This window comes from Conger conger, chromosome 3 (genome assembly GCF_963514075.1).
Source record: "Conger conger chromosome 3, fConCon1.1, whole genome shotgun sequence".
Taxonomy (NCBI): Eukaryota; Metazoa; Chordata; class Actinopteri; order Anguilliformes; family Congridae; genus Conger; species Conger conger.
In genome coordinates this window covers 20480328-20503905 of record NC_083762.1, presented here as the reverse complement: position 1 = coordinate 20503905, position 23578 = coordinate 20480328, and the positions used below count along the sequence as shown (strand labels likewise).

Sequence of the window (23578 nt, the reverse complement as noted above, 5' to 3'; positions counted from 1 at the left end):
TGTTGTTACACAGGCGAAGAAATATTGTTTTATGCATGCCTAACAAATTATACACCATTGGAAATGTAATGTTATTAGCTAAAATGCTTTTAGTCATCAGTTCAATAACATGCCCATAGTTGGTTCATTGATGAGCCGAAGTTATACAGAATTTTCTTACACATGGATGGAGATAACGCATTTTCTCAGCAACTGAATTAAAAATACTGTTCAGAGACAGTTGTACTTGGACTCATTGTGTTCAAGAGATACAAAACATAGGTAAAAGAATTTCAATGTACACATACTTTTGTAGAAGTATACAATGGCAAAACGCTGTTGATACACATGCTTGTAAGTACAACTATAAGTTAAAGTTGGAACCAGTATTGTGTGCTATTTGGTGGGGATAATAAATAATTCAGTAAAGTACTGTACTGCAGATTTAGCACCTTAAAAATAGTTGCATGGCCCATTAATAGTGAGTAGGATGAGGAAGGCAACTAACCACAGGTAACATCCAGTGGAATTATTTAGCTGCCATTTACACACCGTTATTTAATGATTGCATTTCTCATTGCCATATACGTAATTAATAGATATTTAGATACTCAAAATATTAGTATGTATGAGTGCTTATTGCGCTAAAATGAAAATGCTTCTGTTATTTGTGGTATTTTTTAAATCATACACTGACTTTGTATTACAGTATTCTGTTTGGTTAGCAATGCAAATGATACGTTAATATGGCAGTATGTGTTCACTTCACTGTGTGCAGATGGAGTACAAGGTGACTGTGGCAGTTGGAACATCTATGTATTCAGGAACCAGAAACTCTGTGTATGTGACCCTGGTGGGAGAAAATGGGGAGAGTGAGAAGACTGTGCTGGACAATTTTGGACTGGATCTCTCTCAAGGGGATGTATGTATATATAGTGTCTGTTTGCAGTTGTCTGTGTGTCTCAGTATTCTTTTATGATTTGCCTATTATTATTATTATTCTTTTCTCTCCCAGATAGATGAGTACATTGTGTGCAGTGCATCCTCCCTTGGCCAGTTGCTTCTAGCAAGGCTAGAAAAGCAAAACTCCTGGGTGGAGGACAACTTCTTCTGCCGCTATGTAACTGTGAAGCCTCCAGATGGCAGCATTGCATTGACCTTCCCTTGTTACCGCTGGCTTATTGGAGATATGATCATCGAGCTGCGAGAGGGCACAGGTCAGAATGAGGACACATCAAATGAGCAGGAAACTTGGGGAAAAGGTCACTGGATAATATTTTGACACAGGTCCAAGACAAGGCTCAAAGATCAGGATGCTGAGACTAAAAGACAACTGACAGACTGAGTGGTTGTGATGAGGAAAAAAGGACAGAAGTGCAGCTATCAATTTGCTTTTTCCTTATCTGCTACCTGATCAATTCCCCTCAAAACTGTATTTACTGCTTTTGTGTCATGTACAGATTATACAGAACATTGTCTTTTTCTTTTGTGAAGTTATTTTAGGTTTGAACACTCATCGCAATGCAACTGCTGAATCATCTCAATGACTGTTTGCTGGTTGAAATTATGTACAATTTCAAATAGTTTAAAGGGGCAGGTGTAATAAAATTATGTATTTCTCTCTCTGCAGCTAAGAAGCTCAGTGATGATTCCTTACCACTGTTATTGGCACATCGAGAGACTGAGCTGCAAGAAAGACAGAAAATATACCGGTCAGTGAGTCTAAATTGCTGTTTGGAGTCAAGTGTTACATACAGGAGCTGTGGATGGTTTTTTTGTACTGTAGGCCCTGTGCATTTCTTTTAGTGTCCATGCCATTGAGATGCCACTGACTGCATATAAGAACTGGAGACAGCTTCCGCTTACCAGATCCATGGATTATCATAGGAGCTGCTCAATGGTGCATGAAACCAATTCATGGAGGCTGCCATGTTTGACTATGGGGCTTTATTTGGCACCAGAGCATGCACACTGGGTACCTAAATGTGAAGGAATGAATAGGAATTTTAAAAGTCATATATTTTCTTCTGTGCAGCTCACAAATCAGGGAAATTGGTCCTTTGAGAGTAATTAGTTCAGTGTGGAGAAATCTTTGAATTTAAAAGTACTGTATTCAAAATGGTATAGAATAGAATTTCACCAGGATAAATGTATTGTTTTGAATGGACTTGTTTTTTGGCACCTGATGCTAGTAACCACTGTAGATCAGAGGCTTCGGGGGAATGTCACTCCCTGGTCTGCTGGTCCATGCAAATACTCATTTGTGTATATTGTGTGCCTTTTATTCGTCAGGTGGAAGTCATTTGCCCCGCATATGCCCAGATGTGTTGATGTTGAAACAGAGGAAGAGCTGCCACAGGATATGCGTTTTCAGAATGAGAAAAGTAGTGACTATCAAGCGTCACGGTATTACGCGTGAGTCACTTCTGTACACTTCCTGTTTGTTGAACCAATGCAATACAGGGATGTAAGATATCAATTTTTCTATGATATATGATATATGATATATTTTCACTGAGTTCCATGTCCATATTCAAAACTGTTCACCGAGACAAAGGTTTGACTGAGAGATTAAGTAAGTAATAATCCACAATGAAGCGGTCATTACACGGTTTTAACGCACAGGGTTGAAGTCCATTAAAACCATGTAATGACCACCCCATGGTGGGTCTTTTACCAAAGATAGAAAAATAATCAGGGGTTGTCAATATTTTTGGCCAATTCACCCTCAAAAGAAAACTTTTTTTGCTGGCACTAACTACTTCAAGCCGTTAAACGAGCACAGTCAAGCTTTAAATTGAGCTTATTTGGATTAACTGCTTAAATTATGTGTGCAGGCATTTTTTAAATCACCGTCAGTGTAGCCGTTTCCTAAATATGAGGCAAAACTTCTCCAAAAAAATACCCAGAAGGTAACGGGCGCTCAAACTCCATTCTTGAACGCAGAGAGTGGTTTATGGGCGGCCAACCATCCAGGCGATCACATGACACCCCAACCAAAATACCGTAACGTCATCATAAAGATATCACGGAACCTACCTCGGCGACCTAAGCGATATGAGGATAGCTCTGACGGGACGGCTCCACTGCCTCCATCAACGTCAGCAATCGCCATCATCCATCATTTTGACATTCTGCTATTGTGTTTTGCTAACTCACTTTACATTGGATGTCGACAGCTATGTTTTCACATTAGATTAAGCAACGATGCTCTGGTTCAGTTGTAACCAGCGAATTTAGCTAGATAACTAGCTAGCTCCAATCTCTCAATTCCTTTGAGAGACTGGGGCTAGCTAGCAAAGTTACAGACTATGATGACGTAGCCGATGTGAATATCCACCCATTTTATACTTTGTATTGAGTTGAATAAGAAGAAACAAGCAGAACAACTACATTTCCTCATTAAATTGAATTAACTGTATGGGAATGGACCTCGCGATTCTCCAACTTTGACGCTGCCATCGGATGTGACGCGATGGCTACAGTGCCTTTAAGATCGTCCTCCGCTGTCTGTCTTTCCTGTAAATTCCGGTTCAGAACTGTATGGTTGTATTTCTTCGTCAAAATCCCGCTCCCGGCATTGAGGGCAGCTATCAACCAGGAGGCGGGCTTACCTGCCTATAAAAATTGTCCCTTAGAGGCTGACTGGAAAGGAGGCGGTGGGGTTTTCGCTGCTGGCTTTTGGTCTGTCTTTGGCAAACTTCAGGCAGCGTATTCATTTAGAACGGTGATTCGGTTTGTCGAAAATAGTCACCATCAGAATTGAGTATTCACCAAGACCGTGGTATAAATGCTGATCAGTATGCTCCCTTTATTAATATGCTTGGTACCGGACACGGCACTACTGTAGATTATTTCAGTGACCGTAAGAGGGTATGGAGTAACAAACATACAGTGCCCTCCCGATGTATGATAGTAGAGTATAGAGAGTTAATTATTATTTGTTGGCTGAAATCCCGGCGGCACGGATGGTGCAGTGGGTAGCACTGCCGCCTCACAGCAAGGAGGTCCTGGGTTCGAATCCCCGTCGGCCGGGGCCTCTCTGTGCGGAGTATGCATGTTCTCCCCGTGTCTGCGTGGGTTTCCTCCGGGTACTCCGGTTTCCTCCCACAGTCCAAAGACATGCACGTTAGGCTGATTGGAGAGTCTAAATTGCCCGTAGGTAGGTATGAGTGTGTGAGTGAATGGTGTGTGTGCCCTGCAATAGACTGGCGACCTGTCCAGGGTGTATTCCTGCCTTTCGCCCAATGTATGCTGGGATAGGCTCCAGCCCCCCTGTGACCCTGATCAGGATAAGCGGGTTCAGATAATGGATGGATGGGCTGAAATCCCCCACATTTAACACATTATTTCACTCAACTTTTCTCATAAAATGTATTATTTATTTTATTAAGAAATCAGCATGCTTTTATCTCCCAGGTTGGGGGAGCTGGCTCTGAAGAACCTATCCATAAGATTCGGAGAGTCTTGGAATGATCTTGATGACTTCAAGCGCACCTATTGGAAAATTAGAAGTCCTATTTCTGGTAAATTGATGATGATTTTAATGATACTTTGTATCCAAGGTGATGCTCACCAGTATAATGATTAAAAAATAAACTGTATTTTTTCAGGAATATCAGTGTGACATCAAGACAATCATTTCTTTTTTTTATTTGAAAGCTACAATATTACAAATTAACATAATTACGAAAGCAATCCTTATCTGACCTGTGTATAAGGGCAATCAAATGGATGTTTCTACATATATTTCAGCGCAGTGCAGTGTCCAATCATACATAATAAAATTGAAAGTATTCATATACAGTATATCAGCTACTGAATCCAGGCTGCCAGGCTGGAAAATCAGGTTTCATACCAGTGATCCAGTGTTGTAGTCAATACCACCTCATTTGAGTCTGAGATAGAGTAAGACCTAGACCAGGGCCTGTTCCACAAAGCAGGGTACCTCAGTTAGATGGATAACTGAGTGCTGAGTCCTAGTCAATAACAAAACCTTTGCAGAACCAAGAAATAAATAGCATGGATATATTTTTTTAAATTGCTTATATGGATAAATAAAATAGCCTACACATTATCAGAATATACAATAGCGGCAAGACTGCAGTGCTTTAAGAAGAATATTGATTTTCTTTATATTCCTTGATATTATATAACACTTTAACTGTAAAAACTAGAATTCTTTTCTGAGGAATTATCATTTTTGTCAGTTTTACCATTGCATACTTGTTCAAAAGAACTATGCTATAATGTACGTTTTGTATAAGCTCTCTGGAACATGATCAGCCCAGCTACAAGGATCTCTGACCAGTAGCAGTGAAGCAGTCACATTGTGTTTATAATGCCCCTCTTCCTGTGCAAGCAACTACTGCATAACTGTTCAGCACACAACCTGCTAGGAGTATGGTAATACAGTGTCAACTGAGTAGCATTTTAGATAATGAAATTATGTTTCCAACAATGTATAGATTGTTAGGCTTGTCGAGGTGGGGGTTGGGCATGGGTGAGAATAAATCTTTCAGGAGCATTTCAGGAAACTTCTTCCAGGATAATTTTACTATCCATTGGCATTGGTAGCTGGCGTACTATTTTTAGAGTCATGTTGGTTTAATGGACAAACAAATAAAAGAACCTGCTTCCTCGTTTTAAATTGCCAAATTTGTCTGTAGGATATGAGCCACAAAAACAAGCTGTTATCCATTGTAAGCAATCTTGCCTTTGTTACATGAATTACATTAATAGCATTTGGCAGACACTCTTATCCAGAGCAACGTGCAGTTAATTAGACTAAGGAGATGATCTGCTCCAGCAATCCCGGTTTCAATCCCTGGAGCAATGCAGGGTTAAGGGCCTTGCTCAAGGGCCCAACGGCTGTGCTGATCTTATTGTGGCTTCACCAGGTATCAAACCGCCAACCTTGCGGGTCCCAGTCATGTACCTTAACTACTACGCAACTGGCCGCCTGTAGCATTCAGTGATAATAACGACACACACATTTGGTTTAATATCTTGCATAATTGCCATCTCTGCTTTCTGAATAGTACCAGATTTTGTGGGGTTGGCTTTAATAGCATGTGGGCATGAGCATGGTGAAGCTGCTGTAGCCTACATCGTTGTACACTTTGCTGGTCCAGTAGAGAAGGGTCGATCCGCTTAAAGCTGCTTCGCTTGTCTACTTCGATATTGGGATAGTGGAGGGAAGGAGTCCACAAAGATGGGTTTCCTGGGCACGGAGTAGCGGAGGATGGTAGTGGAGTCATTTTTACAGTAATGGGACGCACCCTGAGTCCTAAAGAACAAGTCATTATCAGTCCCTGTACTGGTAACTCAGAATTTCCTCTCATAAGTATTTTATGTTGTATTATGTGTCAAATTGTAACTGAGTTTGTTTTAAGATTAATGGAATAAGTTTATCTGAGTAATACTGTTTTCTTACTATTGCATGCAGTATGTATTTTTGCAAATATCACGAACCTCAACTCTTACCTCCAATGCCCACATCTCGTCACCTCTCTCTCTCTCTCTGTCTGTTAAGACTATGTAATGAACCATTGGAGAGAGGACTGGTTATTTTGCTACCAGTTCGCGAATGGTCCAAACCCACGCTCAATCAAACGCTGCAGTGTGCTGCCAGAAAACTTTCCTGTTACTGCCGACATGGTGCAGAGTGCTCTGGGGGAACACACCTCCCTGGACCAAGAGATAAAGGTTGTCTTTCGCAGACTTGAGTGGTCATGTCATTCATTCATATAACCTATTTTGAGTCTCTAGTTAGCCTACTGCATGTAATTGGACTGTGGGAGGAAACCTTCCAGAACACGCAAATAATACATAATAATAAGATTCTGCATTAGCTTCAGTGCTCTTCTGTCGCTGTTTTTGTGCTTTGCTGTTTGTGACTGTAGTCTATCCCAACATGCAATGGGCAAGAGGCAGGAAAACAACCTGGACAGGTTGCCAATCCATTGCAGGGCCCACACACTGTTTACTCACAAATTCATACCTATGGGCAATTTGCCTACTGCATGTAATTGGACTGTGGGTGGAAACCACCGAGGGATGCACTTTCTGTTATTGATCAGCTGCAAATGGGTTGTGATTTAATCCCCGAAATTCCCATCTGTACTGTAGGCAGGAAATGTGTACCTAGTGGATCACGCCATTTTGGTTGGTATACCTCCCAATGTGATAGAAGAGAAGACACAGCATTTGGCAGCTCCCCTCTGTCTGCTATATGACCATCCTGAGCGCGGACTCATTCCACTGGCGATACAGGTACGAAAAAAGATCCAGTACCGACATCTCACTACGTGGCCCACACGTCCCAGCAAACAATATGTACTCACCTACAGTGGTGTGAAAAAGTGTTTACCCCCTTCCTGATTTCTTATTTTTTTGCATGTTTGTCACACCTAAATGTTTCAGATCATCAAACAAATTTAAATATTATTCAAGGACAACACAAGTAAACACAAAATGCAGTTTTTAAATGAAGGTTTTTATTATTAAGGGAGAAAAAAAATCCAAACCTACATGGCCCTGTGTGAAAAAGTGATTGTCCCCCCTGTTAAAACATAACTGTGGTTTATTAAACCTGAGTTCAATTTCTCTAGCCACACCCAGGCCTGATTACTGCCACACCTGTTCTCAATCAAGAAATCACTTAAATAGGACCTGCCTGACAAGTGAAGTACACCAAATGATCCTCAAAAGCTAGACATCATGCCGAGATCTAAAGAAATGCAGGAACAAATGAGAAAGAAAGTAATTGAGATCTATCAGTCTGGAAAAGGTTATAAAGCCATTTCTAAAGCTTTGGGACTCCAGCGAACCACAGTGAGAGGCATTATCCACAAATGGCGAAAACATGGAACAGTGGTGAACCTTCCCAGGAGTGGCCGGCCGACCAAAATTACCCCAAGAGCGCAGCGACGACTCATCCAAGAGGTCACAAAAGACCCCACAACAACATCCAAAGAACTGCAGGCCTCACTTGCCTCAGTTAAGGTCAGTGTTCATGATTCCACCATAAGAAAGAGACTGGGCAAAAGTTCCGAGACGAAACCCACTGCTGAGCAAAAAGAACATTAAGGCTTGTCTCAATTTTGCCAGAAAACATTTTGATGTTCCCCAAGACTTTTGGGAAAATACTCTGTGGTCTGACGAGACAAAAGTTGAACTTTTTGGAAGGTGTGTGTCCCATTACATCTGGCGTAAAAGTAACACCACATTTCAGAAAAAGAACATCATACCAACAGTAAAATATGGTGGTAGTAGTGTGATGGTCTGGGGCTTGCTGCTTCAAGACCTGGAACACTTGCTGTGATAAATGGAACCATGAATTCTGCTGTCTACCAAAAAATCCTGAAGGAGAATGTCCGGCCATCTGTTCGTGACCTCAAGCTGAAACGAACTTGGGTTCTGCAGCAGAACAATGATCCAAAACACACCAGCAAGTCCACCTCTGAATGGCTAAAGAAAAACAAAATGAAGATTTGGAGTGGCTTAGTCCTGATCTGAATCCTATTAAGATGCTGTGGCATGACCTTAAAAAGGCGGTTCATGCTCGAAAACCCTCCAATGTGGCTGAATTACAACAATTCTGCAAAGATGAATTGGCAAAATTCCTCCACAGCGCTGTAAGAGACTCATTGCAAGTTATCGCAAATGCTTGATTGCAGTTGTTGCTGCTAAGCGTGGCCCAACCAGTTATGAGGTTTAGGGGGCAATCACTTTTTCACACAGGGCCATGTAGGTTTGGATTTTTTTTCTCCCTTAATAATAAAAACCTTCATTTAAAAACTGCATTTTGTGTTTACTTGTGTTGTCTTTGAATAATATTTAAATTTGTTTGATCTGAAACATTTAAGTGTGACAAACATGGAAGGAAGGGGGCAAACACCTTTTCATACCACTGTACATGTCTGACTTTATGCTGCATGCCCAACTTGCATGTCCAAGTTCTCACTTCACACACCAACTTGCATGTTATATTTTTAGACAGTTAAGAATGGTAACTGCCCCATCAGTACTCAAAGCTGCTCTCCCCAACTGTGTCTAGACTATAAACTAGTATATGCCTTACTAGGAAGGTGCATTTGACTGGAGATTATGTTTGAGTTTAAGTATTGAGACTGTGACAGATATGTATTGGTAGGTTTTTCAGTGGCACTCAAAGGAAATCATTTTTTAAAAATTCCACTATATAACCTATCGCTCTGGATAAGAGCGTCTGCCAAATGCCTATAATGTAATGTAATATAACCTGCACATTGAGAACAAAGTGATCTTGTAGGTTTGCAAATACACCAGTGTTAGTCCATGTAATTTTGAAAGTCAGTAGCATAACTTTAAAAGCAGTCCTATATTTTATAGCTAGTGACTGAATTATCACTGGTGTAATATGCTAAAAGCTACTATGTACGGAGTACACTGTAGACATCACACTCCTATCCCAATGTAAAAAGCACACTGCCGATACATAATATAGACCTATACAATCATTATTAATACTAAGTCCCTTGAAACTGAAGATATTCCCTCTTTCCCCACCAACTGCAAGTTGGGACAGACTCCAGGTGCAGACACACCCATATTCCTTCCCAGTGACCCACCTTTGGCCTGGTTGCTCGCCAAAATCTGGGTTCGTCATGCTGAGTTCCAGGTGTTCCAGGTGCTGTCTCACCTGCTGCGCACCCACCTGTTGATAGAAGTGTTCTGTGTGGCTACACTCCGCCAGCTACCTGCTGTGCACCCGGTCTATAAGGTGAGACTGTGGAAGGGTGGGAATTAATACAAAATGCATCCATAGACCTATTCCCACTTATTCTCACACTGGTGTTTAGACCCTAACTGAAAGACGGTCTTATCGCAAAACAAATAATTATTCTTATTTGTGCAATTGTAATTTTGTTGAACATACTGTTGGTTTGCACATCTACCTTGCAACCTACACTGGCTGTTTCTTATAGTATGCTGTATACTCAGCTTTCAAATGTCTTAATACAAGTTATGAAATCGAATATACATTAAATGTATGTGGAATCCTTTGCAAAAATATTGTAGACATTTTTTTTATCTAGCAATGCATCACAGTACACCTTTCTTTCCCTATCCCTGCCTGCAACCTAAGCTACTGACACCTCACCTGCGCTATACCCTGGAGATAAACAGTCGAGCACGGGCTGAGCTCATCTCTTTTGATGGAGTCTTCAAAAAGGTATGTTTCTATATTGTCTATATTTCATGATGTAGTTTGTTACTGGGAGGAAAAATTTAGAACATTTTTAGGTATTCTGCTCTTTTAGCCTATCCAATTGAGAGTTTTGACGCGGTTTCTGTTGTTTCTGAGATATTCAAACCACCCTGTCTGGCACCAACAACCATTCCACGGTCAAAGTCACTGAGATCATATTTATTCCCCATTCGGTCTGAAAAAGTTGCTGCCACATGATTGGCTGATTAAATATTTGCTCAAGTAATGAGCAGTCTTCCCCCTCTTCACTGTTTCATAGGTAGTATCCACAGGTGGGGAAGGACTTGTGATCCTGGCCCAGCGTGAGTATAAGTTTCTGACATACAGATCCCTCCAGCCAAACCTGGATTTCCATGACCGTGGGGTAACAAAGTTGAAAGGCTACTACTACATGGAGGACAGCTTGATGATGTGGGATGCCATCCACAGGTATATTTTCAACTGATTGAGACTTCTAGCAGGACACAAGCACACTCTCATGCACACACACACACGCACATGGTAAAAAGGTAAGGCGAAAGCCCCACCTAATCTTAAGTTTAGGTACTCAGAGTAAAACAGCAATAGAAACTGACAAGTACTGAGTTGGGTTATTAACTCACACAGAGCAGGGCCGTGCACATACATTTTGGGGGCAGGGGCTCAAGCAAAAAAAAAAGGGCACTCACACCACCAATACACATTATTCCCACCCCGATGTTGCCACACCTCCATCATCCATAATCGCACGCTATGTACATAACATGGGACCTCTTTCAATTCTACTGAAACACATTATACCATGAAAGAAAATGCAGATTTGTTACACTGCATATATTTTAGAAATGAGATATACGGTACAACTACTGAACTACAGTTTGATTTTAGTGACAGGTTTTAGAGCAACACACCAAGAGGAAAAGAAACCATATTATTATATTCAAAAACACATACCCACACGTGTACACGCATACACTACTTAAACACACTGTTATATACTATTTGTTACATCTGTGCGTATGACTGAAAAACTGATCCAGGGTCAGGGAGGTGAGAAGTATTTAGCTTTTCATTAGAGACGGGTGTATTTGCCTCTTCGAGCAGTGTTTATGCTGCTTCTTATTTCCAAATCAAAACTGAATGATTGATTGATTGTTTTAAACTTTTATTTTAACAGTGAAAACACACTGCAACATGCCCAAACAATAATACACTTTTACAAGTTTTTAGAAAACTGACTGTAAAGAAAAGGGGGTAACTAATCACTAAACTACCACAACTATGCAAAATGTAACTACCTGCTTCAGAAATAACATGTGACCTGAATATACCAAAATATTGAATTGCATACTTGCAAGTTGCGCATGATGGAGATTTCGAGGTTTTAATGAGAATCACACTAGCTTGGTTGCTCACGTGCACCGAGGCTAGTAATGAAGAAATTACAGCGGATATATAACATAAAAAGTAAGTAAGTGTTGTATAATCGTGGTTTCGTAACTAAAACGGTACCTACCTGAGTGATATCATTTATCGTAACCGAACTGGGGCTGGGGATGTGGTACTTTCCAGGACAAGTTGTATTTGGAATGTCAAAATTGTGAGTGGGGGTATGAAGCTATCTATGCACGTGCCTGCTTGTGCACGTGCCTGACACAGAGCAGTCTTCTCTTTTCCCTCCCTTGATGAATCTTTTCTTCCCTCAGTTTTGTCTCAGGAGTGGTGTCTCTGTACTATGCCAGTGACAATGAGGTGCTCCAAGACTCTGAACTTCAGGCCTGGACACGGGACATTACTCAGGAGGGACATGGGGATAACCCTCAATTTGGTCTGTCTCACGTGATACACTTTCTGATACTATGAAGAATTAGAAGTGTACATGTGCCAGATGAGTCACTTCATTCCTGTACTCTTTGTTGCAGGTCTACCAAGTGAGCTGACAAGCAAGGAGGAGCTGATCACCCTTTTAAGTGTGGTGATCTTCACTGCCTCTATACAGCATGCTGCCACTAATAACGGACAGGTTTGTGCCCACATGTACACACACCCTGCCACTGATAACAACAGGTTAATACCCACACGTACACAGACTGCCACTAATAACAGTTTTGTTCTCACGCACATACTGCCTCTGATAACGAACTGGTTCATGCCCACACATACACACACTGCCACTGATAATGGAAAGTGCTGCAATGCAGCAGGCCAATCAAATGTGACAGGCTGTTCCAGACTGGCTGAACAATACCATTTTTTAAATACTCCCTTGATGTGATGTGTGCTACTGTCTCTCTCTGGACTTAGTTTGACTGGTGTGCCTGGGTTCCCAACACCCCCTGCACTCTGCGCCAGCCTCCTCCCACTGACAAGAATGCAGTCACCATGGAGATGATCATGAGCACCCTCCCTGATGCTAGCCAATCCTGTGTGCAGATGGCAATCTGTTGGCAATTGAGCCGAGCCCAGCCTGATGCAGTAAGCCAACAACCTGACACGACAGCACACTGAGCCTGCACAAGATTGGTATATCTGACTGAAGAATCTACAGTATAGGATACACATTTTCCTGCATCCCAATCTGACTGAAAGAGACCTGGTTGTAGACATGGCCAGATCAGCTTCTGTGACTTAAAGGACCTAATTGTGGAAAATGATATTGCCCTTGCTATGTGGATTATAAAGGAGTTGATGGTGCCATAAAAAACACTGTCAAAACACACAGTCCCCAAACAAATCCACACAATCCATATGAAGAAAATGTGGATTACTACAATATGCTTGTGTGCTTCAGCACGACTCACCTTAACCATAACTGGAACCTATCCAAGGCACAGACAGCGTTCAGTTTGTTGGAGCTAACCTGCCAATCAGAACAGAGGTTCACTGATATCAGTGAGCCTTAAAGACACAGTTCTTTAAAATGTTCTGTTCTTGGTAAAGCTCATGATAGATGCCGGAGAAGGGACATGGAAAACTGGATATTGTTTCTGGTACTTAAAACCAAATAAATCTTCTTATGGATATAAGGACCTAAAATAACACACTGGAAAGGTGTACAATATGGGACCTTTAAGTATAGTGGGCTCGGATCAATACATTTACATTACATTTTACATTTTAGTCATTTGGCAGACGCTTTTAATCCAAAGCGATTTACAAGTGCATAGGTTCTACCATAAGTCAAAGCATCACATCCAGAAATTAGCAAAATACACATGAAATGCTGTTCTAAACATAGTTGTCATCATTCGCGGATGGTAGGGAGGAGAGGATTGTAGATGAGAGGGTGGAGGAAGACAGGTGGCGTAGGTTCTGTCGACAGGTGACAGTGGATGGTGGGAGAGATGGATGAGTGTAAGAGGAGAGTGGAAGAGAGAAAGAGATGAAGGAGTGGTCAGATATATGGAGTGGTGTTACAGAGAGGTTGGTTGTTGTGCAGCTCCTTGTGAAGATGAGGTCAAGAAGGTTGCCTGCTTTGTGGGTGGGAGGGGAAAGAGTGAGGTTAAGGTCAAAAGAAGAGAGGAGGGAGAGAAAGGTAGACTGGGTGGACTCTGAGTTGAGGTTGAAGTCACCCAGGAGGATCAGGGCGGTGTCATTGACTGGTGAGGAGCTGAGGATGATGTCCATCTCATCCAAGAAGTTCCCCAGAGGACCCGGGGGGCGATAAACAACAATAATAAACAGTTTGCACGGCAGAGTAACAGAAACCGCATGAAATTCAAAAGAGGAGAAGGAGAGGGATGAGGAGAAGACACTAGATCTCCAGGAGGATGAGATTAGGAGACCTGTGCCACCTCCTCTGCCAGAGGATCTGGGTGTGTGGGAAAAAGAGAAGGCAGAGGAAAAGGCAGCCGGGGTGGCCGTGTTCTCTGGTGAGAGCCACGTTTCAGTTAAAGCAAGAAAGTCAAGGTTGAGGTGGGAGGCATAGGCAGATATGAAGTCTGCTTTCTGGACGGCGGACTGGCAGTTCCAGAGGCCACCAGCCACACAGAGATCAATACCAGGGGATCTGGGAGGGAAGATGAGGTTAGAGATATTCTGCCCATGTTGGCGGGAGGCGAACCTCCTACCTGACTGGGACCTGGGGAGAGGAGAGAGGACAGGGATGGGAAGGAAACACATGGAGGGAACTAGGGAGGACGAGAGGAATACTACACAGTGGAATGAGGGCAGGCAGCAAAACAAAATCAAACATCAGGCTCTCGGACAGCCTGGATGGACACCCGTAGATAGACACCCCCGACTTTGTACACCTGCGACTTCGTACGCCGAGGCAAGTAGCCGAGGCAAGTAGCCGAGGCTGCCGCACACAGCTGCCGCTGGTGCGCTACACAACTGCTTAAATAGCACTGACGCTGAATACAGAAAATGCAACCAACCCACTGCAGAACACTAATGCACACTGAAGTGAGTTCAGGTGTGCCAGTAATTATACCCTGAGCAGGGTGCATAGTATTGGCTCCTCCTACAACAAAAGCTGTGGCCTGCCAGCCAGTAAAACAATAGCCTAACTTAATAGCCTAGCTCACCTGAGAGAAACAAACACCTAACCCAGTTTCACTGAATCTAAATAAACACCACTTGTAATAGCTAACAAACAAACAAGTACACAACAGAACACTATAATGACAACTAAACTGAATTTAGAATCAGCAAGCAAACAAATAATACTTAACTAATCCAGGAGAAAAGGCAACCAACCCACTGCAGAACACTAATGCACACAACAGTCTAATTCCCACTTCAGCGTGGAACTGACTATCTGACGTTGGGTTTGTGCACAAAGGCATTTCAACAGAAATTGATAATAGACCGGACACAGAATAGTAGGATGTATCTAGTGATTAATAAAAGTTTGGGTCTCTGTGATGCAATGTTAAATGGAGACTGTTGAGAAAGATACCATCTATATTGCAATGAAAAAAGAAATGATCCAGTGAACAAGGACCTTTAATGAGAACTGCTGTTGGCAAGCCACAAATCAGCAATACAGTAGCACTCAAGGTAAATTCCATCCCTCAGTGAAGCCTGGAAGGCAGCAGGTTCAGCTCAGCCAACCACAGACTGTGTACATATTACTTCACAGGCAGCTTTTCTTTAATGGATTTTAATGAAATACACTCAGCACTTTATTTGGTATTTATTATACATATTTTTAAAACGTATTGATCTTCTGCTGCTGTAGCCTATCCACTTAGAGGTTTAATGCGTTGTGTGTAGAGAGATGCTCTTCTGCATACCGCTGTTGTGATGGGTGGTTATTTGCATTACCGTCACCTTCCCATCAGCTTTGACCAGTCTGGCCCTTTTTTGTTTTTCACACCATTCTCTGCAAACCCAAGAGACTGTTGTACGTGAAAATCAAAGGAGATCAAATACTCAAACCTGTTTGGTACCAATGTCCATTCTGACATTTAGTCTGAACAACAGCTGAATCTCTTGACCACATCTGCTTGCTTTTATGCATTTAGGTGCTGCCATGTAATTGGCTGATTAAATATTTGCATGAACAAGCTGGTGTACAGGTATACCTAATACTGATATACACTCAGTGAGCAGTGTATCTATGTTACTGAGCTAGCTAGTTTGCTAACCCCCTCGTGTTTTCTAGTTCTACAAGCTGCTGGCTTCACTGTGGGAAGGAAAATATATCTCGCTACAGTGGCCCACAAATGCCAGGAACATTCACAAACTATTTTGCCTTCACTGCAAAAACCAAAAAATTAAACCTAGAGATTTTTTAAAATCAAGATTTGTTGCATGAGCTACATACAGTTGTGTTCAAATAAATATCAGTGCGTTAAAAAAAGTGAATAAAGTGCCAATATTTTTTAATAGCTTTTATTTAAATATTTCAAATGTAGTGGAAACATTACACATTCAATTCCAAATCAAAGCATTAGCAAATGTTATCAAGTCTGCGTTATTCTTTTACAGGAAGCAAAGAAAAGGAATATTAATCTGTAAAAACAAAATGGCAGTCGACATTTTTCTCTTCAAACTCTCTTCAAACTGTATAAACTGAAGAAATTTTTCAAGATTTAACTTCCCTTTAAATTACTGAACTAATATTTAGTTGCATGACTATTGTTTTTGATAACTGCTGCGCATCTGCATTGCATCGAGTCAACCAACTTCTAGCACTTAGAAACAGGTATTTTTAGGTTTTGCTTCAGAAACTGCTTTTTTAATGTCAACCCACAAGATTTCAATGGGGTTGAGGTCGGGGGATTGAGCTGGCCACTCATTACATTACATTACATTACATTAATGGCATTTGGCAGACGCTCTTATCCAGAGCGACATACAACAAAGTGCATACCCATAACCAGGGATAAATGCGCTGAAAGACCCTAGAGGGAAGTACAATTTCAACTGCTACCTGTGCAACAAAGATAAGGATCAGGGCCTTTTTTTTTTCTTTTTTTTTAAACAAACATAAACAAACAACAAAGCAAAAGTGACCAAACTTAACTATCCAAATACAGCTTACCTAGCCAACTAAAAATACCGATACACAAAGTAAATCACAAAGACAACAATTAAGGTTCACAGGGAGGTAGGGAGGGATGGGGAGAGGTGCTGCTTGAATAGGTGCGTCTTCAGTTTGCGCTTGAAGGTGGGGAGAGATTCTACAGTTCTGACCTCACTGGGGAGTTCGTTCCACCACCGTGGAGCCAGAACAGACAGTAGTCGTGAGCGTGAGGTGGAGGTTCGGAGAGGGGGCGGTGCCAAGCGGCATGTGGAGGCTGAACGAAGAGTTCTGGCAGGGGTGTAGGGTCTGATGATTTTTTTTGTAGGTAAGCTGGGGAAGACCCCTTAACTGCTTGGAAGGCTAGCACCAATGTTTTGAATTTGATGTGAGCCATGACAGGCAGCCAGTGCAGGGAAGTAAGCAGGGGGGTGACGTGTGAGTATTTGGGAAGGTTGGAAGACCAGACGAGCTGCTGCATTCTGGATAAGTTGGAGGGGTCTGATGGCGGACGCTGGGAGGCCAGCCAAGAGGGAATTGCAGTAGTCCAGGCGGGACAGAACCATCGCTTGGACCAGGAGCTGGGTCGAGTAGGGGGTGAGAAAGGGGCGGATTCTCCGTATGTTGTATAGGAAGAACCTGCAAGACCGGGTCACCGCCGCAATGATCTCAGAAAGGGACAGTCTGCTGTCCATCACCACGCCGAGTTTCCTTGCACTGGGTGATGGCGTGAGTGTGGTATCCCCGAGGGAAATGGAAAGATCCAGATGGGGAGAGGTATTAGCAGGGATGAATATCATTTCAGTCTTACCTGGGTTGAGCTTTAGATGGTGGTTGTCCATCCAGCTCTGGATGTCACTCAGGCAAGCAGAGATACGGGCTGAAACTTGTGTATCAGAAGGTGGGAACGAGATGAAGAGTTGGGTATCGTCCGAATAGCAGTGGTAGGATAGCCCATGTGCAGTGATCACAGAGCCAAGGGAACGAGTGTAAAGAGAAAAAAGAAGCGGGCCTAGGACTGAGCCCTGGGGAACTCCTGTGGCAAGGGGCCGAGGTGTCGATACCGTACCAGCCCAGGCAACCTGGAAGGAGCGACCAGAGAGGTAGGACTCAATCCAGTCCAGGGCTGTGCCACAGATTCCTGTTGCTGATAGGGTGGACAGGAGGATGGAGTGATCCACAGTGTCGAAGGCAGCAGAGAGATCTAGCAGAATGAGGACAGAGGAGAGGGAGGCTGCTCGAGCGCCATGAAGTGATTCACTGATGGAGAGGAGCGCGGTCTCTGTCGAGTGGCCCGATCTGAAGCCAGACTGATGGGGGTCTAGCAGGTTGTTGTTAGAAAAGAAAGAAGAAAGTTGAGTAGAAGCGGCTCGTTCTATGGTTTTAGAAAGAAAAGGAAGAAGAGATACCGGGCGGTAGTTCTGGATGATGGAGGGATCCAAAGTAGGCTTTTTTTAGCAGCGGAGTGATGTGGGCCCTCTTGGAGGATGCTGGAAAACAGCCAGAAGATAGGGAGGAGTTGACAGGGGAGGTGACAAATGGGAGAATGTCAGGTGTGATAGTCTGGAGAAGAGAAGAGGGGATGGGGTCAAGGGCACAGGTTGTAGGGCGGTGGGAGAGCAGGAGTTGAGAAACATCAGAGTCTGTGAGGGGGGAGAAAGTGGAAAAGGAAGGGATGGGCCTAGCGGGGGGCACAGTGAGGGGGGCGGTGGTTGTAAAGGATCTGCGGATGTCTGTGACCTTTTCATCAAAAAAATCAGCAAATTCATCAGCAGCGAAGGAGGACTGAGGTGGAGGAGGCGGTGCGTTGAGGAGAGAGGAGAAAATAGAGAACAGTTTCCGGGGGTTAGAAGTGGAGTTCTGAATTTGTGTCTGATAGTATTTTGCTTTGGCGGCAGTGACAGCGGAAGAGAATGCCGCCACTCCATTAGCTCAATACTTTTTGTCTGGAACCAAGATGTTGCTCGCTTACTCGTGTTTTTGCAGTCGTTGTCTTTTTCAGGGGCATTTGACCTTCGGCATACATGATCTCCAAGTATTTTGATGTATTCAAACTGGTCCATGATCCCAGGTATACGAACCCAACACCGTAGTATGAAAAACATCCCCATACCATGCTTCTGTGGCTTGAATTTGACGTACTGTCAACGACCACTAGACCCGAAAAGAAAAATTTTACTCTCTTCAGTCCACAGAATGTTACGCCATTTCTCTTATTTCTCTGGGCCAATCGATGGTTTTTTTGGCAAATTTTAACCGATTCTGCACATGCCCTTTTTTCAACAATGGTGCTTTACGGGGGCTTCTTGTTGATAGCTTAGCTTCGATCAAACGTCTCCTGACTGTACAGGTAATTGTAGATCATCTTTGATCTTTCTGAAGCTGATGAATGGCTGAATCTTTGCCTTTCTGACTATTCTTCAATCCATTTTAACAGTAGTTCCTCTTGTGTCGGGTTTTTGTTGCCATTTTAAAGCATTTGACATAATTTTAGCTGAGCATCTTATAATTTGCTGCACTTCTTTATGCGTTTTCCCCTCTCCAATCAAGTTTTTAAACAAATTATGTTGCTCCTCCAAACAATGTTTGGAATGGCCCATTTTACTTACTTCAGAAGGAAATATATTTTATAATATTTCTTCTTCCTTAAAGGACAATTAATGACACCTGTTTTTTCACAGAATGAATGAATTCTGTAATTAAACTCCACACTATTATTATTTTTAACACGCCCCTTTCAATGAATGAGTCAATTACTCAGAACAAGCAGCATGCATGTCATGACAGTTGGGTCTGTTGTTTTTCTATTACACTACTACATCTACGAATAAAGTATTTGCCATGCAGAAATATTACTACTAAGAACAGTGGTTCATCAGGTTACTGATGTTGTACTGCTATTTTCTTGAACACAACTGTATGTGGCAACACGATGGTGCAGTGGATGACATTGTTCCACTGCATTTCTCTATCATCATCATTTGTTATTTAAACTGTTTCCAGCCCCTTTAATATACAAAGCATTATAGTAATACAATTGAAGTCTTTAAATCAGTCTAAATGTCACTCACTCACTATGGAACTGCCCTTCCTAAAATAGGCTAGTGCTTGAGATGTTTTCTGACTCACTCTTCCACTTTGTGTTCACTGTCTGTCTCATGGCATCCGGAAGATTCCCATTGGTCAGTACGTGGAAGAGTACTTTACTGAACCTCGGGCAAGGGAGGTGATCAAAAGCTTCCAAGAGGAGCTACAGGACATAGAGAAGAAGATCATGAAGAAGAATGAAGGTCGGGAGTTGCAGTACCTGTACCTGTGTCCAAGCCGCGTAGAGAACAGCATTACCATTTAGGTTCTATAGTCAAATTGACTCAAAGTCAATTAGTTGGTTAACCCCAACTCTGTAAACCAATGGGGCATTTCTGAAGTATATGTAAACCAGCAAAGCCTTTACAATAGTTACCTTGTGTATTTTCCTTTATGCGCGTGCAGTATTTTAGACAATCTGGGGAGCTTTTCACAGTACTTTATATAGGCTTGAATAGTAACTGGCCCACCACCTTAACCTAATAAACATGTATGATAGTCCTGTTTAAAGGTATGAAATTAAATTGAATAGCCCATAATTCATAATCCCTTTAATTAGATGGTTAAATCTAATCTCTTCATTTTCATAATTTTAGGAGTGATTGCTCAAACACGGACATGTCGTACCTACTGTACATGCCTCCTGATGTGCACAACACAGAGTTCTAGACCTTTCGCAAAGCAACCATTTTCTTAGAATAAGCCATAGCACCAGAGGCATGAACGTTGACAGTTCCAATTTGTTCCAATTCCAGTTGCTGGATTTTTAATGATTAATGTCAAATAGAGAACCATGCTTAAGATCTCCTGACAAATTAATCCTCTAGGCTAAGGCAGCACAAGACTAATTTTTTTGGTGAAATGGAAATGACATTCTTATTTATTCATGGGGGTTCTTGACATTTAATGGGATTGTTGAAAGGCAGTGACAGACTATTATAATATACAGTGTATTTGAGTACAATAATTTAACTTAATTCACCTTCACAACTTACTCAGTGATAGCAGGGAGCAGTACTGTCAATACATCCAATTGTATAACACATTATTTAAATAATTATGCTGATCCCATTTATGTAAAGTATTTGAAGGGAGGGAGTGTTTTCATGAAACACTCCCTCCGAAATATAAAGTTTCAGTGCATGTGTTCTTGTCTCACTGTCATTCTTCATTTACAGCAAAGAATATGAAAACCAAAATACAGTATTCCACATTAACACTTAACTTTTTGAGTATGTACATGAGACAATTCTTGTAAAACAAACAGAAAAATGTATGCACATATCACATCTTCCAAAACAAATCCCTCCAGGTTGACAGGATAAAACATGGTTAAAATGAAACATCTCACAGAAACACAAATTAACTATGCATGCATTTTAACCTCGTCATTTCTTTATATGAAGTCCATCCAGTCATGTAAAAACCACAAAGTAACACAAAGAAGCTGGGAATTACATTTTCACCAAGTCTATACAATATTTTCAAATCAGAATGATCACCTTGCTTCTTCCCCTCATGGGTGCAGGATTTTAAATAATCTGGGGAGTATTTCACATTACTTTATATCGGATTGAATAGTAACTGGCCCATGTGTATGATAGTCCAGTAAAAAGGTATGCAGCATTAATACAATTCAAGATTAAAACCAGAAGACTACTACACCATTGTAAAAATGCATTTGTATTCTGAAAGATCACAACAGTAGTACTTGCTGCCCTTTGGAAGAATTGTTACAGTAAAAAGAGAAGAAAAAAAAAAAAAAAAGTAGTTTTGTGGTGGAGCTGAAACCTGTGCTCTGGCCCACTAACCTAAGTGATCCAGAACACAGACCACAAAATGCTTGAACTTCAGCTTTCCAGGCTGCGGTGGTGCAGTTTTGATTTCTGTCCAGTAGGGGGTCTAGTGCACCATGTATTCATTACGCTTGTTGAGTCGGACCTGGCAGAGAGATATGCCTCCTATTACAACGTAAATGCCTGCCGCTATGAAGCAGTTGAAGCCAACCTGGTTATATAGTCCATAGATTGTCTGAGGTGGGTTCTTGCTGCAGGGAAGCAGAGAAAATGGATGTGAGAAATTCACAGTGGGCAGAAAAGGGTAAGCTTGGGAATATTGGAGAAAGAATAACAACAAAAAGTGTTGAAAATAAGAAGATTAATAAATGCGGCATGAAACAAATTTGGGGTTGAAGGAGCAAATGGGAGAGGAACCACCCCGATCACCATGGTACACCACGGTTTACTTACTTGCAGTTGCTTATGCAAATTTGAGTTACCTGAACTGAATCTACTCACTCATTGTGCATGTCATCCTCTGTGAAGGGTACGTCCTCAATCAACACAGCAGAGTGGGCACTGAAGAAAATCCCCAGCATTGCCTGAAAAAGGCGTAAGGGTGAGGTAATAAAAGGAACAGGTAGATAAAATTACCTGATGTAAAAACACCAGCATGCCCATCAACTCAAAATAACATAGCCTGGGTCCACAGCAGTTCTGAGCAATAACAATCTAGTTCTGTATTCAGAGAGATCACCGACCAGATTCTTACACATATTGCACTCGTTATGGCTAAATATTACCTCCAATCAGCGGTCTTTGTAATTAAGACTACTAGTAGGCCCTAGTAGTAACTCACGGGTTCTGGGCCAGTACAGCTACGCAAAAGCAGATTAATGTCTTCTCACTCGAGTATAAGTATGGGACTAGGCCCAGAATCATGGTTACATCATTTTACATTAAAGTTGTGTCGTTTCTGTATCTGTATCTGTATCTAAAATGTGTCGCTAACGCCGGTATGAATGTGATTAGAGCCAACTAGACGGCGCAAAGCGTTTCATTAGTCTGTTGTCGCCTGTCACTTCAATACTTTTTAAATGCGCCGACTCGTACACAATCACAAGAGCCCCAGATATAGGCTAACAGCTTCATATCAAGAAAATATTTAGTTGCATTATCACAGATGGTTAAAATACGCTCTAACGACAGTATTTTCTATGGAGAGTAGAAATCATGTTTCGCGACTCAAACCCTAACAGATGAATTCAATGAGAACACATTTAATTAGTAAATAAGTGTTGAAAGACTTTCAAAAACGCCAATCGGCTAGGCTGAGAAGTCTATTAGTCTACAAATAATGTCCTTACCAGCATAATGACTCCCCAAATACTTATCACAATACCACATGCGGCAAGTTTAGGTCCGCAAAATAAAAGCGATGGCATGATTAACTGACTTATTTGCAGCTAAAACAACTGAGGTGTTAAGATTTCCTCGTTCCAAACGTAATCGTTTATTTCTTTAAGCACAAACAAGACTTTCCGTTTTCAGAACCTAAGAAGCTTTTTTTTTTAGGACAGGCTAATCCGCCTCAACTTCCGGTAGTAGTCACCTGACACCAATGAACAGTACCAATACAAAAAACGGTGTATTTCTATTGAACTACTGCCTCTCAAAATACTTTCAGATTTTGGAATTAAAAAGCATTCAGTAACTGAACTCAATAATTCACATACAGTGAATATTAATAGAACCGAGTTTCCTTTCTGCGTTCTGATTTTCAACATGGTACAATCTGCTCGTAACCATAGGATAAGCGCGTGACTCGTCATGTGATAGAAGAGACGGGCAGCTGAGCAGAGCTGTGTTTCCGGTATAGTCTCTCTGATGGTAGCCTCTATGTAGTAATTAAGCTTGCCTTATTTTTTTTTTTTTTTTTTTTTTTTTTAAAGAAGTAAACTAAAAAGAGAAACAATAATACATCCAGTAGGTGGCGGTAATAAAACCGGCATAAAACTAAGAATTAGA

At 41.8% G+C, this 23578-nt stretch overlaps 2 protein-coding genes across 3 annotated transcripts in view; one reads left to right on the top strand and one right to left on the bottom strand.

Annotated features, from left to right (window-relative positions):
- Positions 1-20919, top strand: part of LOC133123336 (polyunsaturated fatty acid 5-lipoxygenase-like) — a 32467-nt gene extending 11548 nt beyond the window's left edge. For both annotated transcript variants that reach the window (XM_061233722.1, XM_061233724.1), the window contains exons 2-15: positions 758-901; positions 995-1196; positions 1610-1691; positions 2272-2394; positions 4399-4505; positions 6515-6687; positions 7111-7254; positions 9542-9745; positions 10112-10198; positions 10494-10663; positions 11920-12041; positions 12136-12236; positions 12518-12688; positions 19858-20919. In XM_061233722.1, the coding sequence (XP_061089706.1) occupies positions 758-901; positions 995-1196; positions 1610-1691; positions 2272-2394; positions 4399-4505; positions 6515-6687; positions 7111-7254; positions 9542-9745; positions 10112-10198; positions 10494-10663; positions 11920-12041; positions 12136-12236; positions 12518-12688; positions 19858-20037 (2010 nt within the window). In that variant the 3' untranslated portion in view covers positions 20038-20919. The remainder of the gene's footprint in view (positions 1-757; positions 902-994; positions 1197-1609; positions 1692-2271; positions 2395-4398; positions 4506-6514; positions 6688-7110; positions 7255-9541; positions 9746-10111; positions 10199-10493; positions 10664-11919; positions 12042-12135; positions 12237-12517; positions 12689-19857) is intronic.
- On the bottom strand, positions 20512-23176 carry rnaseka (ribonuclease, RNase K a). The gene is made up of 3 exons (XM_061233725.1): positions 22918-23176; positions 22070-22152; positions 20512-21819 (listed from the first exon to the last, which is right to left on the bottom strand). Exons 1-3 carry the CDS (start codon positions 22993-22995, stop codon positions 21675-21677), a joined length of 306 nt encoding a protein of 101 aa, XP_061089709.1. The 5' UTR covers positions 22996-23176; the 3' UTR covers positions 20512-21674.
- Positions 23177-23578: the final 402 nt, after the last annotated feature.